This window comes from Talpa occidentalis, unplaced genomic scaffold (assembly GCF_014898055.3).
Source record: "Talpa occidentalis isolate TD23 unplaced genomic scaffold, MPIMG_talOcc4v2.1 talOcc4.10, whole genome shotgun sequence".
NCBI classification, from domain to species: Eukaryota; Metazoa; Chordata; class Mammalia; order Eulipotyphla; family Talpidae; genus Talpa; species Talpa occidentalis.
In genome coordinates this window covers 38,169,185-38,187,427 of record NW_023600993.1, presented here as the reverse complement: position 1 = coordinate 38,187,427, position 18,243 = coordinate 38,169,185, and the positions used below count along the sequence as shown (strand labels likewise).

Genomic DNA, 18,243 nt, shown 5'->3' with positions numbered 1-18,243 from the left:
CACCCACGTATAAATTAAGTGGCATTATTTTCTACCTGGTCTGGTGTGCTGAAACAATAACAGAATACTCTGAAAAATCAGGACAGGAAGGAGCACACTGGTGTGACACTGCTGTAGAGCTCGCCCCACCCCAGCCACATCGCTGCAAACAAACTGTCCCAGGTACCTCCCACCTACACGCACCTTGCTCTCCCTACTCCAGCAGGTGAGCCACCCAGAGAGCGCCTCAGGGTGAGCCTGGTATTTCTGCATGGGCTCTGAGGGGCATGAAGGCCTGGAGAGGAGATTGTGTTTGTGACCCCGGAGGTCCCTTGTGAAATCACAGCGCTGACCCCTGCAAAAAGTGCCAGTAGCCTTCAAAATCTTTCAAAACTGGAATAAACGTTTCAGTTTTGGGGAATGAATAGTGGGAAATAAAAATAGTTGATGATAGTGGGAAACATGATTTTAAATGGCATTTCACTTTGAATGAAAGAATTTTTTTCTTTTTTGGGCCTCCCTGGTGATGCAAGGGGTTAAGACTCAGCCTATGAAGCAATCTGCAGCCACTGCAGCACGAGTTCAATGCCCGGCGGCCAGTCAGGGAGCAACCCACATGGCACAACAGACCTCTCCTAACTCACCCGCTGCTCCCCTCAGCAGTGTATTTCAGTCAATCTGCCTGTTCTGTTCCCCACTCTGTCTCTGGTGAACCCTCTCACCCCCCCACACACACACCTCTGGCCTGTACCCCAGTGCTTGTATGCATAAGTTTTTGTATGCGTAAGTTTTTCTCTTTTTTGATCATTGCACAACATAAACCAAATCCAGACCCTATTGTGAAACAGAGAAGGAGAGCGTTTGGTGAGAAGCAAGCAAGGCAGGAACTAACACACAGGAAATGCTTGGGACAATGCCCAGCCCTTTCTCCATGGGCCACATGGTCTCTCCAAGTATGGGGGACTTACCCCAGGACAGGTTCAGGTGCTAAGCTACCTTTCCCTTTCTCCTTCATCATTCAGTTCCCTGGACAAAAGGAAGCCCATGATCATTTTAACTTTAAGTCATCTTGACTCCAAGACAAAGGTCTGTGAGTCAGTCAACAAATGTCTAAATGTGCACTTAATTGTAGATTCCGACATTGTGACAGGTACTGGGGCTACAATGGAGACAAGCTTGGGCAAGAAAGAGACAGCACAGTGCAAACAGTGGAAAGGGGTATTAACAGGCAGTTTATAAGAAAGAAAAGAAGAAATGACTAATGAACATGTAAAAAGGTGGTCCACTTTCCTATCCAGTATTCCTCCATGAGGAGAAACAACCCAAAGTAACCTTGGTTCTCAGTCTCTGTGGCCCAAAAATGAGCCCGCCGGGAGTAGGGTCATTATTCAGGAAGAGCAGCTGCACCAACCTCAACTTCTCTTGTAACTAGTAACTTTCCCCACAGTGAGGGGGTAGGGGTGCTAAGATACCAGGCACCATAATCCCCAGATGCTGAGTTACTCGATTTCCCGAAAACTCCTCCAAACAACTGGCAACCAAATCCGGGCAGCTTGATACTAGTCAGTTTACACCTCCACACCCATCCTGGTTATTCTTATACGATCCAGGAAAGGGGAGGGAAGAGGTAGGGCCATCCAGTATGTCCAGGCAATTAACTGGGCCTGCACGCCTCTCGTAGAAGGATGGGTGACCAGCACCCAGGCCCTCCCTACATGCTCTGTGATCATGTAGTTACCCTCAAACCCTCATGCAGCATAGGAAGGGAGTCAGAGAAAACCTATTACATTGAACAATGAGAGAAGGGGAGGGGAGGGAAGAGGAGAAAAGAGGAGAGGGGAGGGGAAGGGAGGGGAGGGAAGGGGAGGGGAGGGGAGGGGAGGTGAAGAGGGGAGAGACTAAGTCTTATCTGTGACACTAACAAAGACAAAAAGACTAATAACTGTCAATGTCATAGAGGGAAGTGGAGAGACAGTGCTTCCCCAACCGTGCACGTAGAAACACAAGCTAGCAAGGACTGTCCTGAGGTCACCATGGCAAGGGATCCCAAAAGCCTTGATTTTACCTCTAGGGAGACATCCTAATAAATGCATCAAATATATGAACAGAAGTATTTCTTCAAGAGAGTTTATCATATTATTGCTTATGATAGTGAAACACTATAAACAACATCAATGTTCACAAGAGAAAAGTGTCCATATGGAACAGCCAGAAAGCAGACTATTATACAGTCATGAAAAATAATAGGAGGATATATTCACTGGCTTGGAAAGATATCTACCACTTATAAAATAGTTTTAAAAATCAGATTACAAGAAAGAAAAGCGCAATATTTTAGAAGTTTATGTACATTTCACACATATGCACATACACATGTACAAATAGAAGAACATCTGGAAGAACAGAAATGAAGATGTTTAAAAACAAAGATACCAAGAGCTATAAACTGCCTTTTAAAGCCTTTTGGTGCTGCAATCTTTACTTCTCCTTTATCGTTTTCTTCCTATTCTTTTTTCTTTTACAATGAACACATGTTGTATAATCAGTAAAAACAAAAGGCATAACAAGCATGGATGAGGTGACTTACATAGAAAACCCCAAACTAAGTCTTCCATAAACCTCTGAAAATGGAGAGATTTTAGTCTAAACAACCATGAGCTATGGGAGGGTTTGGCACTGTGATTCTCCCCACACAGAACATTTTCCACAGGCCAGCATCACCAGAATAGGCAGGCAAAATGGGATACAGTTCATCAAGCTTATCCAACTTCCAGGATGTGAGACTGATGGAAATGAGGAGCTTGAGGAGACAGGAGGTGACATGGCAGAGAACACAGCTGAGGGTTCACCTTCCTCCTCCCACAGGAAACTTCTCTCTCAAAGAGGCAGACCAATAGCTCAGCCTCAACTTGGGTGGGAGAGCAGCCTTCTGGCCTCCTCTGAGTCGCAGGTTGCTACATTCTGAAGTATGTTAAAGGAAACCCCAACCCCACTGGAGGTGAAGCCCACGAAGACCACACAATTCCATGTGGTTTTGCCCTCAACCATTAACCAAGGAGAGTTCGCTGACCTCATCAAGACTGGTGAACTCAGATTGTTGCTATTTTTTAAGTTTCTTCTGGTTTGAGGTTTCTGTTCTAAATTTTCATGCACACATGTATGGGATTTTGCAATGCAGTTTGCCCCTGCCCTTCCAAAAAAGCAAATAAGCCACAAGATGCAGGGATAAAAATTAAGTGTCCTCCCCTTCATCTGTGATTCAAAACATATTAAGATTTTTCTGAAACAAATGTACTCCTCTTTCAAGAAACTTACGTTTTGAAATTTTGAGACATGATCAGAAATAAACACAAGGAAGAAAACTATTTGAGCCTGTTGCAGTGTTCAACTTCTAAGACCTCGACAGCTCATTTTGAACATAATGGCATAAGAGTCCTTGGATCTAAGCATCATCTCATACAAGGAGAATCAACTCTAACTTAAGAACCTTTCCTTAATTTAGATATTCATAAATAAAATGCTTGGCTTCATTTCCAGCTTATGGATTGCCCTTTGAATGTGTGCCTCAGCTACAATTCTCACAATGCCTGCAAGTATAGATGAGTTTTTAAATTAGAAGTATTCCAGTCCTCATAGATATTAATCCCTTATATAGCAGATATTTTGGGTACACCACATACTTTCCTTGGGTGCATTCCACTTTTCACGCCTCAGAGTATATATTTACATAAAGACATAGATGTGTTTTATAGTCATACATATGTAGACACGTGTCAGTCAAAAAGCAGCCTAGAGAAAGTTGCTTTAATCGTACCCTCAAGCTTTTTGGAAGATTGGCGTAAATCTCTTCTGCAGGGGGAAAAATCCATTTTTCTGAGAAGGTAAATGTTTATTAAATGCAAATACTGATATTCGTTACCTAGGAAAAATGTCTTGCTGCATGTGAATTTCTCGATAAAAAGCTTTCAAGTCCCAGGTTTCTCCAGATAAACCCCTATCGGTGAACTGATGCGTGAATGCACTGAAATTGAATTACTGTACAACAGCAATTACTTTCCACAGTACAGCCATAATGGGAATCAGTTCCACAATGAAACAGCAGGTAGCTATAGGAAGGGGGAAAAAACTTAATATATAATCTAGTCTCCTTTAGCTTTTCCTGAGAAGCAAGGATGTTTATTTTTAAGCAAAACACTCTTTTTCAAGTGCCCAAATTGTCATTTTATCAATGTAAATCAGAAAATAAGTGAAATAGGATTAAGTTTATTTACAGGTATGAGCTTCAGAGTGCTTTTAAAGTTTATTAAATATCACATGCAAGATTTGAAAACAACAGACTCAGTGAACTAAGCTGTGAATTAAGCTGCAACTTGCTTTTTTTTTTCCTCTTCACAGTCCCCAATTAGGTTTGCTCTTTTCAATATAAAATTAATTATTTGGGGCGGGGGGGAATAAATTTGAACAGCAAATAAAGTACTTAATGTTTTGCCTCATATGCTACCAAAATAGATACCACCTACTTCTCTCTCTCGCTCTCTCTCTCTCTCTCACTCTGTGTGTGTGTGTGTGTGTGTGTTGTGTGTGTGAAACATTTTAAGTTTGTGAAGGTTGGAACTCTGTCTAGTCCAGCAGGCAATGCATTAGTGCCTGGCCCTGAAGCCAGTGACATGTGGTAAGATACAATTCCCCCCAGATCAGTGCAATAATCCCAGAGTTGCTTGACACCATCACAGGAAAACCCACTCTGGAGAGTTCACCCTTGGAATATCATGCTGGAGAATACTAACATAAACTGCTAAATTCCCCAAAGTCCTCCTATTATCATTTACCTACTTTTTCCACATTGTGCTGCTCATCTCGGCGACATGGACCATACTCAAATCACAGGATCATTACTTCCCCAGCTGTGCTGGTCTCTCCTGGTAGGATATCCCCTAGAATTGGAGATGCCCTCAGTTACCCGGTTACTTCCTGCAGCCGCTCCTCCAACTGCAGGTTAGCCAGGCCTGCTCACACTCTCCTGGGGCATCGGAAGATCCCTCCAGCTGTTGATGGCCTTTATCACTCTAGTGGAGCCCAGATCTTAAGACAAAGGAAAGGCTGGGCAGCCTGTCCATGTGACCAACACCATGGAAAACACACCCTAAGCCTTTTTCCTCCCCGCAAACCCAGGGAATTTGTCAACACAGCACTCAGAAGAAAAGAGATCCATGTCAAACTCAATTCCCATCAATATTTCAGAGAGATCTGACTTGTGACACAATAGAGAGTTTTCAGGTGTCACTGAGGAGCGGCTCAACCAGGTCCAGACCCTGCAGAGGATGGGTGCATCTTGCTTCCTCTCGTCCATGTCCAGCAAGTGAAATATCTCCCTCGAAACATTAATGAACTGGAAACAAATTAATTCTACTTCCTGACCATTCATAGGGACTAAACCTTGATAAATGGCTCAGCAACATTAACTGAGAGCTTGGTGGCATGAATATGTCTGAACAAAGAAGCAGCCATGGCCTCAGCTGTGACACACAAAGTAAGGAACTGCACTGGGGCGGCATCGGACCCAAGTCGAGTTAAAACAGCCTACATCAAGCCTTGGACAGGATTTGAAAAAAAACTATTTAAAACACCAAAGGTATTCAAAGGGCTACAAAATATTTGTTAAGAAATGTTGCCTTCTGGATGGTGCCATTATGTTAATGGCAATTAGTAAAGCTAAGGTTATTCATAATTTGCTAACCTGGGGGGAAAAAAGTCACCTATAGTCCATTACCAGCCAGACGACAGAGGTTATGTAATGGGCAGGCCACTTTAGGTTTCACATTTACTTCAGACATCTGACAGGGAGAAAATAGGACTTTCTGTGATAGGATAATTGCATGGTGGAGAGTAATTCAAATAGGGGACGCGTATGATAAAATCACTCTGATTCAACTAATCACTGGGAAAAGTGATGGGGGAAATGATGAAATCAAGCCAGAAGGGACAGAAAAAGATCAACATTATTTAACAGCCAGGAGAGGACAGGCATGTTAAAGGACGTGGTTACTGTAGTCATTCTTTTTTTTCTCCAGCCCTAACTGAACCTACTTTCACGGATTAAAGGTATTAGTGCCATTTCTAAATGGCTATTGCTGGTCTCATACATATTTTATACGCATCAATGGAAATTTTACTAATTAGTGTTGTTTGTGAGCCAGCTTTTAGTGTTTATGTTCTTGAGGCCTCCCAGCCATCCACTACTGAGACAGTTACCGGCAGGAAGGTGCCGGGGGAAATCCAGGATGTCCAACCTGCCTCACATTGCTGAGAGTGGAGATGGGGCTTAGGAGACAAGATTGCTAGGCACAGTGCATCACAGTGACAAGCAAATTCTAAAATCCATCCTCTTCCCAGGTCCTGTGAGAAGGCAGTGGCAGCTCGGTGGGTGGCTCAGGACAGGAAGGGCCCCACCGCACAGCGGTGCATTCCAGTGCGACACGTAAGTCATGATTCCACCGCAAGCCCAAGGCAGATTTCGATTTGAGGTCTTTGCTCTCCAAATGCTTCCAAACCCCACAGGCAAATAGCAACCTTTCCTATTTGAGAAGTGAGACATCGTTATGATAGGAAAAATAGTCACACCACCAGCTGCCCTGGCCTCAGCAGAAACCAGCATCCAAGAGACACCTCAGCGGCCACCTCATCTCACTCCAAACATCACATGGTATGTGACTGTTGCCAACAGCACCACACGGCTCACATAGGGTCCAGGCAAACAAGTCGTCCAAACCATCCAGATCCACCCCCTACTTGACAAACAAGTCCGCTTTCCTCTTTAAATGTCACTAGGCCAATAAACCTTGATTTTATTATGGCATCAAGGGTGCTCACAAAGGGACTCATATCTATTTTAGATTACATAAAATACACATTTCAGGGAATCCTGGATGCCTGTACTCTGGGAAGATTTCAATATAAACAGAGCCACTTTTCTTTTCCTTTCCAAAGGAAACACACTAACCATATCATTTCTTTTTTTTTAACCTCACTATTTTTTTTTTTAACCTCACTAATTTAAGGCAAAAAGATTTCAAAATTTGATCCCCTCCTATGGTCACCCAGGAGCTTCCTGAAGTTTCAAGATTCCCTCAATATTAAATGTTCACACACTGGAAGTTCCCTTAAACAAGAGTAACATCAAGCATTTATTGAAAGCTTCTTGTCTGCCAGACACTGTACTGTGCTAGCTACTTCACAGAGACACATGCGGAGACACTGCTATCCTACCACCTGGCTGCAAAAGACACTCTGCTGAGCCTGCCCCATGACCTGGACAGGTGGCCTCCCCTGCCAGGGCTGTGTGCTCCTCTCTAAATCAATGACGGTAACAGTATGGCATTCCCAGAGCCCGTGTGGTCATTGGAGAATGAAATGAGATGGCAGGATTAAAGTTATAATAAAGTAAAAATCAAAATCAACAAGCAACTATAAACCAGAGACACACTACGGAGGGTGGGAGGCCGGGAGGAGGGATTAGGGTCAAAATAAGGGGGGTGGGAATTGCATGGGGAATATAACCAAGATGAAAATGCATACATTGTGCAAAAATGAAAAATGATGTAAAAATATATAAAATAAAATTAAAAGTAAAAAATAAATAAAGTGCAGAGCACAGGGCCTGATGCATAGTGAACTCAATAAACATAAGCCCAGAACACTAAGTCAGGGACTCTTCGCAACCTCTCCAGGCAGGTAAGTGAGGATAAGAGGCCCACTGGTCTTACTTAGCTTTATTCCCTGGGCTATCTTTTTTTTAAAAAAAAAAAAAAGATTTATTTATTTATCCATTCATTCATTTATTTAATTATACAAGTACTGGGCACAGTCAGAAGCGCGGGAGGGTGAGAGAATTCACCAGAGCCAGAGCGGGGAGCAGAGCAGGCAGAAGGACTGAAGTACACTGCTGAGGGGAGCAGCAGGTGGCAGGGGAGGTCTGCGTGCCATGTGGGACCCTCCTCTGGTGGCCGGGGAGCAGCCGGGGATCGAACCGGCGCCGCAGAGGCCGCGGGCAGCTTCGCAACCCAGTGCTCAACCGCTGCGCCACCGGGGAGGCCCTCCCTGGGCTATCTTTCTATCTATCTTTATTCCCTGGGCTTTCTTTCTATCTTCCCTGGGCAGAACCAAGATTTGGAATAGTCCTCCACTTCCAGAGCCCACATCCCACCTGCCGCCTTGGTGACCTGGTCACTGCCTCTCAGCGACCAGGTCCAGGTTCTGGACCTAGGTGGGCCTCCTTACCACATGGCATGCTGCACCTGCCCCCTGAGGCCCCTCTCCTTGGGTTTTCCTTGTCTGTCAACTGCAGAGGCAGAAACTAAAGGTATTAATATCCTTCTCTACTCTAAAATTCTGTGATTCACAAAGAAATGCAAGTCGAGAGCCTCCCTGGTGGCGCAAGGAGTTAAGTCTCAGCACTTTGAAGCTATCAGCAGCCACTGCAGCACGAGTTCAATCGATGGCCAGGGAGCTAACCCACATGGCAAGGTAGACCTCTCCTGTCTCGCCTGCTGCTCCCCTCAGCAGTGTATTTCAGTAGATCTGCCTGTTCTGCTCCCCACTCTGTCTCCGGTGAATTCTCTCATTCCCCCACACCTCTGGCCTGTACACCAGCTCTTATATGCATGCATAAATAAAACTTAAAAAAAAAAGAAATACAAGTCAAAAGAATAGCATTTCCCTCCTTTTACTAGTATTTAAAGCAAAATATAACTTTTTTGTGAGAATTCAAGAAAATGAACATGCATATAACACTCCTGCTGGAGGGAATATAAATTGGCACAAGCTCATCTAGAAAGAAATGTTTTCATACGCATAAAGAGCCTTAAAGATTTGTTGGAGTCTCTGACCTGTCTTCTGTGTTTGGGAATTCATCTTTAGGGAGTTAGGGTACACCCACAGGATGCTGAAGACATGGAAGGGGTAAACAATGGCAACTCTGGGGTCAGAAGGCGGGAATCCATCCCTTACTCCCCAAGTGACCTCAGAGAAGCAACTTTTGCATCTCAGACTCCTCTTTTGTGAAAAGGGGATAATAATAGTAATCTCCATCACAGGGTCATTATAAGAATAGGTGAGTACATGCAAAAGCCTTAGAGAAACCCCTAAAGTGTAGTAAATGCTGAGTTGGTTGATCTATTATTAACATACAAGAAGACTCACTGCAGCATTATTTATATTAAAACTTGTAAACTACTTAAAAATCCAAGTGTACTGGAACAGTTCATTCAATGATGACTTCTATATAGATTGCCATGTTATGAGCCAATACTAACTATGGTGGACTTCAAAATTTTTTCAGGGTTCTGACTGTTAGATCTGAATGGCTACCAGGCTGGCATGTCTGTAAAGAATAATGTTTGCTTCAAGGTAGTGACATAAAGACACACCAGAGGCCACCATGCAGCTCTCAGGACTGGCTGGCTGTCAACATAATCTTCTTGTGGCAGATTAAAGCACCTTTTCCTTCTAAGGCACTTCAGAGTTTCCACCTAGAAGTCCCATGTTGAGACTTTCATTATTAAATACATTAGTCATCAGAGTAGCATCTGCAGCAGCACAATGGTGATTCACTGCACACTGTTTATGTGTCAGGTCTGGGCAAAGTTGCACACAATCATACTTTGTTTCATTTTCACCCTCCCTGGGTGAGTTTTCCCCATTTCACAGATGAGGAAACTGAGGTTCATGAAGCTGTTTTTCTAAGTCCAAGGCTCATTGAGTAACAAAAGCAGGCACTGAGCTTGGGTTAAACTCATGCCCTTACCTACTAAACTACAACCCTCCTTCCCTACATCAGAATAGTCCACAATGGCTTAAGAGACAAGAAAATAGATGGGGTTATAAAATCTAAATCCAAAACAGAAATTTTAGAAAACTGGTTTGGCCAATAAAGTGGAAAAGAAGCAAAAACAGGAAGTAGTCTTTTATAACAAAGTCATTCTGGAGACAGCTATTGAAACTCAACAATTAGCAAATTATATATTAGAAATAAAAAACTCTTCAGGTCACAATTCCTTCCCATAATCCTGTGCCAATATGGTATTAGCAAATTGCTTGCAATGTTCACATGTCCTAAATCTAGAGTATAAAATATCCTGTTTAGGTGGCAACAATAACTAAAGTAGACTCCATCTTGGAAATACAAAAAGATACACCTGTCACTGCAGTTCCATTTGCCCTGCTCTAATGTCAGAGAGCTCTTGGCTGTCAAGACAAACATCATAGTTACAATAACATTCCAATAAAGGGAAAGAGAACTTCTGACTCCATCTGGACTCAGTCACTCTGTGAGATTTTCAATTCCTCATTTTGGGAAGTATTATGTCAGTTGCTTATAGTTGTTTATTTGAACCACAATGTACTTTTGAAAGATTTTGGTAATTAGAGAAAGCATCACAGTCATAGCCATCTTACTTACCCTCACTGCCTCAGACTTTTTGTGGAACATCTCTTCCATGTTCTTTGCCAGCTTTTTCACCAGTTGGAGTCCATCAATTTCCTCTATGGCAACATCTTTCTCATACTCTTTGTATTTCTATAAGGAGGAAGAGCAACATTAAAGGCACAGGACACCACAAAACAGCACACCCACAACTCAGAGAACAGCTACCCCCCAAGAGCAAGTGTGTGTGTGTGTGTGTGTGTGTGTGAGAGAGAGAGAGACAGACAGACAGACAGACAGACAAACAGACAGGCAGAAAATGCTTCATTTCCTAGCTTAGAGCTCCAAGCCCTTGAGACAATAACAACGGGTGTCCTGAAAGGACATCAGAGGTTGAGGACAGAAGCAGTAACTCTATGGAACTGAAACAAAAAGAATTCATCTGATCCTAAGGCTGAATTGAAATCCTTATAACCTGCAGCATCTGGTTATACAGAGTTCTCAGCCCCTAACACTGGCTGGCTGGCAGCGGGGTAAGAAAATGCCTTCAGACTGGGCATTTGACCTAAATCTAAACATCAGGCCCAAGGGCTAAGAGTTTCTCAAAATTAAGGTCATTCTGAAGAAACAGACAAGTGTTATCCTGGACTACCTCAGTCTGGACCAACACAAACAACTGCCACAGACTTCCTAAGACGTTCTGAGCTGCTCTAAGTGGCCCTACAATAGACCATGCTCTAAGTGCCATGCTTCTTCCTCCTCCCTGAAAACATCCATAAAAATCTTCAGCGTTTGTCTCAAGAGCCTCTCTTCTTACATCTCACCTAGAAAACCAGTAATGCTTCGAGCCCTCCTCTCCTCCCCAACAGAATTGTCCTGGTTTTCCCATGATGAGGAGGGAACACCCAACTCCAAGCCCCAACACACGCTGCTCATCTCACATCAAAGCTTATGTGGCCCAGGAGGAGAGGAGAGGGCCTCCTGGCCACCCACCAGCCCACAGAAGACAATCACAGGGATGAAGCTCGTTGCAGAACAATCGTGATGATACCATACAAGGAATGTGCAAGTAAGGAACTGCCGCATCATCCCATGGCCCTGTGAGGATGGCCTCCTCACCCTTGAGAGGTTGACTGGATTGGCCTGAGATGTGGAACTGCAGCCAGCTCAACTCTATCTCAGGCTCACAGCGTCCTCTGGTGTACGAATAAAACTCCAATGACAACCACTGGAAACTTTCCCCAAGTTCAAATGTGAGCCAATATCTTTGGAGCCAAAAATCCTGGGGGTTCTCTGCTGCCTGCCAGATGCGCTCCAAAAGCTAACAACCAAGGCCAGCTTATACCCAAGGCTGGTTCACTACCAAAAGCATAAAGTTCAAGAAGAGAGTAAAACAAAACAAAACTAATATCAGCCTAATATTTACAGAGTCAGTGAAATGAATCTGTCTTAAGTAATTGTGTAACTAAAGATGGTCTGGAGGCTTGGGATAAAGAAAAATGAGTGGATTTCACAATTAGCCTTTACCTGAATCTTCTGGTTTTTATCTCAGACCCCAGTATTCTGTTCAAATCTGTTACTTGCATGGGTGTCTCTCCCAATAGACTTCTAGTAGGAATTCAATTTATCTAACTCTGGCCATCACCCATTTTTCACTGAGATCTTCCTGCTTCTTCTCTTCTTCTGAGTCTCAGACTCTGTGAAAAGGATGCACTGACTTTATGAAGGGTTGTCAGTCTCCCAGGACTACTTGTGGCTAATGAACTCACGAACTAATCTCAACACGAAGCTCTTTGCCAAGCCAAGGATTCCAGATCTGGGACAAAGTTATCAACTGACTGATTCCATTCTTCTTCCAGCCTAAGTCATCCCACCTCAGGTCATGTGACCACAAGTCCTCGTGGCCACTCTGCCAACCCTGTACTGCTTTCTCACCACCCCGGGGAAGTTCCCCCAAAACCAAAAAACACCCTGTTGGAATCAGAACAACAAAATGCCTTATTCCTACCAGGAAATGTTATATTTTGTTGGAATCAAAGGATTTTGAAGAACAGAGAATGTAAATAAGAGATAGTTATTAATCACAAGCCCTTAGCACTTCAAATGTGATAATCTCTATTAAAACCATTACAAATGTACCTACAATACAAAACCAAGCAACTTGACCTCCAGAAACTAGCAACTGTAAGCTAAGACAGTACAACATATTTCCATATAGTCATCCCCAATTATAATAGAATGTAGAAGCAGGCATGTAGGATGTTAAAATAGATTACGGACAGTAATTAATGGCTTTGTGTTGCACATACAAACACACCACTAGGAGGGCATGTGCCAAATGTTCACAGCTGGCTGTGACTTTTTTCCTCTCTTTTTGCTTACCCATATTTTCTAATTTCTATAATAATTATACTATTTTAGAAGTTAGAAAACATAAAAGTTGAAGTTATATATAGAATAGAATATGGGCATCTAGTAAACATCTTCCTTTAGGGGAGTGTGGTCCCAATTAGAATGTATGTAGTTAAGCAGCAGGTCTTCATTGGCAGAACATAAAAAAGTCGGTAAAATCAGTCTTCTGTATATCACAGCCCAGCACGGTGCCGGAAGTGTGCCCTTATCAATTTGTCTAATCACAGCTACCCCAAGAGGTTAGTACTACTCCCATGCTGCAGCTGGAAAAGTGAGGCACCAACAAGTTTAGCTAGTTGTTGGAAGTCAAATGGTTAGAGTGTGCTTAAACCTTACAAGATCCCCTTTTAATTGTTTATGGTCTTTTGAACTTGGGGATAGAAGGTGAAGGACCAACAGTCCAAATATTTGCAAACTTGTTTCAGAGGCCCATTTCCCTGCCCCAAATAACAAAGACTATTTCATTGATTTTGTAGCCAGCAGTGGCTTGACTATGAGTCAAACTTGCCAAGAGAGTCAGATACCAAAAACCAGAGACATGTCTGTGAATGAGGCTGTGGTGGCACCAGCAGGATGCAGCCAGACATGTCAGTTGTGGCGGGAGTCCACCAGGTCCCACCACAGAGCCTCTGAAGGAGAAAACTTGGGGCCTGGCAAACACAGCTCTTGACAAAAATACCCAAAGGGAGAGGAGCAACCCACACTGAAAGCTATCTGAAGCCTGAGTGATAAATTATTCCATGGCTGTGTTTGGGCTCCAAATTGCTTTTGTTCCCCAAGGTGCCAAGTAAGACCTGGAGGCAAAATCCCCCAAACTCCTTCCCCTCAAGAATGTGCCTCCCCACACAGCTGTGCAGGTTGTGCAGGATTGCTCCAAGGACTGCTCTATCCATTACTCTGTTTCACATAAAAGCAGAAACCCTTTAACTGGGAAGAAGAGTCAGGAAAGTATGAGCAGGCCCCTGTAAACCCACAAAAGCAGGCAGAGGGGAGGAGATAGCACGCCAACTGGTTAAAGAGTCAAGCCAGTCTGGATTTGGATCCTATCTGCAGCACTCCATCTAGTTCTTCTATAAACATCTATTTTGTGTCTCCAGGACATGAGGCAGGGTAGCAGACAGCACAAAAGAATGAGTAAAGTGAAACTGAAGAAAGTCCCCAGCCTGAGTCAGGAGTGTTCTGATGATAGAAGGGATAAGGAAGATGCAGTGTGGTGTCAGTACCCACTGGGGTGGGCAAGACAGTGGCTCCCACTTGGCTGGATCCTTCAAGGATACCTAGGTTAGGATGGTGGGAGACACCATAGGGGATGAGTATTCAAGAAGAAGGAGGGGCAGGTATGGGGTCCAGGGGCTCCTTAGGCTCCAGGAACTACCTACTATTCAACTTTCTGGAGAATGGATGGCCAAGGTGGGGAACTTGGCGAGTGATGAGGCCAAAGAGGTGAGCATGGCCTCACCATGCAGACTGGTGAGCAAGGCCAGGAAGTTGAGTGTGTTAAGAGTCTGAACCTTATCCTGATATATTTAAATAAGTGGGTGGGAGTGAGGAGGAGACAATGATCAGAGCCACTGGAGGGTATGAAGACAATAGGGACTCAATGATCAGATGTGTGCTTTTGAAAACTTCAGTGTGCAGGATGGGCAGGAAGGAGGTCAGACTGGAGAGAGGCATGGACTTCAAAGGCTGGAGAAGCCAGGTCTTAGGAGACACTGATGGGGAGAGCCCAGAGGAGTCAGAGGGATGCAAGGTGGGCTTCCTGCGAGATGTTGAGAGACACTGAGAGACATTGAGATGTCTGACTGGCAGACACAGCAGCAGCCCTTGGGGTTGGTTGGTCGTGTTACATCAGAGAAATCATTTAACCTCCAGGGGCTCAGTGTCCTGATCAGAACACCAGGGGTAACAAGATCCAGGATGGTTGATGATGTTGATGTTCTTGACTCTGCCACAGCCTTCCCAATCCTCTGTGCCCCTCTGCTCCACTGGGACAGTAGCCACAGACACCTAAGTGATGTGCCAGTGGCTTCAGCCAAGGCTGGGGATGAGGCAGACCTCAGCCATTCCAAGAGCACATCTCAGTATTCATGACACAGAGGAACTTTTTTTTCCTTATTCCTTCTGTGACAAGATAACATGTGAAGCTTCCATTCCTTCTGTTAGCAGAATCAGCATTTGGCAAGAAACCTTGTGATGAGCCAAGAACATTTATCATTTGAGAAGGGAGACACAGAAATACATTATTTCTGCAGCATCTATTTTGCCAGATCATTTCACACAAACACCAGGCAGAGAAAAGCACTACTTCACTGTCAGAACACTTAATACTGTTCATATATTTGGGTCATTTTTTTCCGTAGTAACTGCATACCTAGAAGTAAGTCACCTGGAACTGCCCCTAGAGGGGGAGCTCTGACTGGGAAACATCTGACCTATTACATTTAATTGGGATAGAAGCCAAACATGGGAGAGGGGCTCTGAATACAGTCAGCATCAGAAAAAAAAAAAAAATTCCTCATTAGAGAACAGATGCAGGGAGCTGGTGCACTTGAACATGGCCTCTTGGCCTCATCAAAAACTGAATTACATCCTTAAAGTCGGCATAATTAAATCACTAAATGAGGGCTGACAGAAGGTCAAGGGGAGAAGATTGTGAAGCAAGCTCCTACCCTTTCCCAGGTGATAATCTCAAGAGTTTGCCTCAACGTCCATGACTTGAGAGAAAATGGTTTGCTTCTCTATCCCTCGCCCAAGCCTCTTGCCTTTCTCTTTAAGTCCCCTGTCCCAGATTAAATCCTCTGACTGCCAAAGCAACCTGGAGACAGTGTCCAGAACCCTTAAAGTTGGCTTGTTACAAGAACGAGGATGATGCCCCAAGTTCCTACCTTGAGGTTCAATTTTTCAGTCCAGTTTTCACCCCTTCAAGCTTCAAGAGAGAAATTCATCAAGCCAATCATTTAAGTAAGGAGCACACAAATGCACAAAATGCACCGAAACTGAAATCACTGCTATTTTCATTCATTCAATAAATATTTACAAGTCATCTTCCATGTGCCAGGCAGGTGGGGGAGGGACAGTTAGCAAATATATGTGCTCCCTCAGGGTATGAGGAGGCTAATTTGGGGGGGGGGTTTAATTAAAAATAAGTCATAAATAAGTTGGAGCAGAGCTGTGTGAAGCATTTCAATCTAAACATGAGTGCTAATGAGTTCATTGCCCTGCAGTGAAAGTCTCCTCCGAGGTCAGCTTGTCTGCAGTGCAGGTACACCATGAGACCACACTTATCCTAGGTTTCCCCTCTCCAAAGTTTCAAGTATCCTCTTTTAACCAAGGTCTGAAAATATTAGATAGCATAAGCTATTTTAAGAGGCCACATTGACCTAACTTTTATTATAGTATATTGTTACTGATTGTTCTATTTTATTATTAATTATTGTTATTAATCTTCTTACTGAGTCAAATTTATAAATTAAACTTTATCATAGGAATGGATGTATAGGAAAAACAAAGTATATAAAGGTTTGGTACCATTTGTGGTTTCAGGCATCCACTGGGAGCCGTGGAATATATCCCCTGCAGATAAGGGGAGTCAACTATATTTCACTTCTGCAAAATCTGGAAGAGTGTTGTTATCTACTGATTGCATAACAGTCCATAAAGCACAGAATATATCTCTCCCTGAGTATGGTGGGTAAATACCAACAACTGTGGGCAATACAACAGTTGTATGAAAACTTGGATAGAAATATGAAGGACACAGTCACCAGGTAGGAAGAAGGTCCCAAGAAAGGAAGTAAAACAATGATGAGCCAAGGTCTCCAGAAAAGGGGGTGGCAATGCAGCATATATATCCTCTGATTCCTGGGAGGTGAAGTCTATGAAGCACCCTAATAATGTAATGAGACAATCATGAGTCTTCACAGGTGGCTAGTAAACAGAGGGAGGACATCTGTGACCCAGGCTTGATAGACAATGGGAACGAGGGAAGTTGGAGAGAAGGAAAGAGGGGGAAAGCTCTAGATTGCACGTAAGCACATCCTGTGTCCTTTCAATGGGCAGAGAGAGATGAATTTCCTATTTTATCTCCAGTCTTGCTCCTAGTGAAGAGCTCATAACAGGATGGCGGTGAGCAGCCTGCTGGCAGCAGCCTGTTCCACTTAGCATGACTGGCCAGGATACCAGTTAGAGGAAGATCAACAATGTACATCCCACCTGCTAGGCAGTGTGGTGTGGTGTGAAGACTGGGGACTCTGCAGCCAGATGTACTCAAGTCAAGTCCTAGCATCACCACATACTAGCTACATGACAGGTAGCCATCCTTCATCAGTAAGGTAGGTGCTACCAGACCTCATCGTTCTTGGAATAATCAAATGAGGCTGAGTGTGTAAAGATCCCAGCAGAATGCTGGGCACAGGTTAAAGAACTCAAAACATGGTGATGGTAATGGCAGAGGTTGTAGTAAGTTCCAACTTCTGTTCTATAAATTCTGGAAAAGGTCAGTGTCTTGCCTCAACAAGAAGAAACTCCTTACAAACATTCTCAACCTACCTGAACACAGATCTGGGCTGTTTTCAAATATACACATTCACAAGGTATTGAGAGACTTTCAATTGTGACGTTTCAGGGATGGCCCCCTTTGGGGAGAAACTGGAGCTAGAAGTCTATAATTGTGTAAAGGGATGACAATTTTTAGATATGTTACTACTAAAGACATTGCAATAAAAACTAATCATGTACAATTTTTGGATCCTCTCCTTATAGGCAGTGTCATTATCTTATTATGACATAAATGTACTTAGTATTCCTCTCAAGTCAGTATTGCACACAGAAGTGTCACTTCAAAATACAACACTCCAAAGCAATTATGTTTCCAAGTAAATATATTTCCAAATCCTTTAAGCCGATGTTAGGAACACTTCTTCTGAGTCATAACAACAGATTTAACTGAATTCATGGAACTCTGGGTCACAGAAGAATATTTTTCCATTTGAAAATGGAAAGGACCATTTTGTACAAGTAATTCTGTCTCACACAGGTATTCCAAGCAAGTGTCTCCGGGGTTTAAAAAAAAAAAAAAAGCATCGACTACGAATGCAGTGTCCTTCCAGATCTAGTTACGTTTACGGAAAATCCTCGAAGGTTGCAGTTTTTCTCTGTCAGAGTCATCAGAACAGAGACAATTTGCATAAGAACAAAAGATCCTGTTTGGAAATGACAGAAGAGAACGGAGGACCAGGCACTGAACTACAATCCAAAGAACAAGAGGGAAGGAGGCAGGGAGCTGCTGTGTCCTGTCTTTTGCAGGGCTATTCAGAATAGCACCTGTAACGGTTTTTGCTCTATGGAGTGAGAAGCATGGAAATGGACAACTGAAGACAATAGAGTTTCCTTAGCATGTTTTTTAGATCTCTCAAGAGTGGAGGGGGGCAGGG

General features: G+C 43.5%; 1 protein-coding gene across 1 annotated transcript in view; it reads right to left on the bottom strand.

The window, feature by feature from the left end:
* The window catches only part of CACNA2D3 (calcium voltage-gated channel auxiliary subunit alpha2delta 3), an 807,400-nt gene that overhangs the window by 633,581 nt on the left and 155,576 nt on the right, over positions 1–18,243 (bottom strand). Inside the window, 1 exon segment of the mRNA XM_054694676.1 lies at positions 10,436–10,552. Within this exon segment, the coding sequence (XP_054550651.1) occupies positions 10,436–10,552 (117 nt within the window).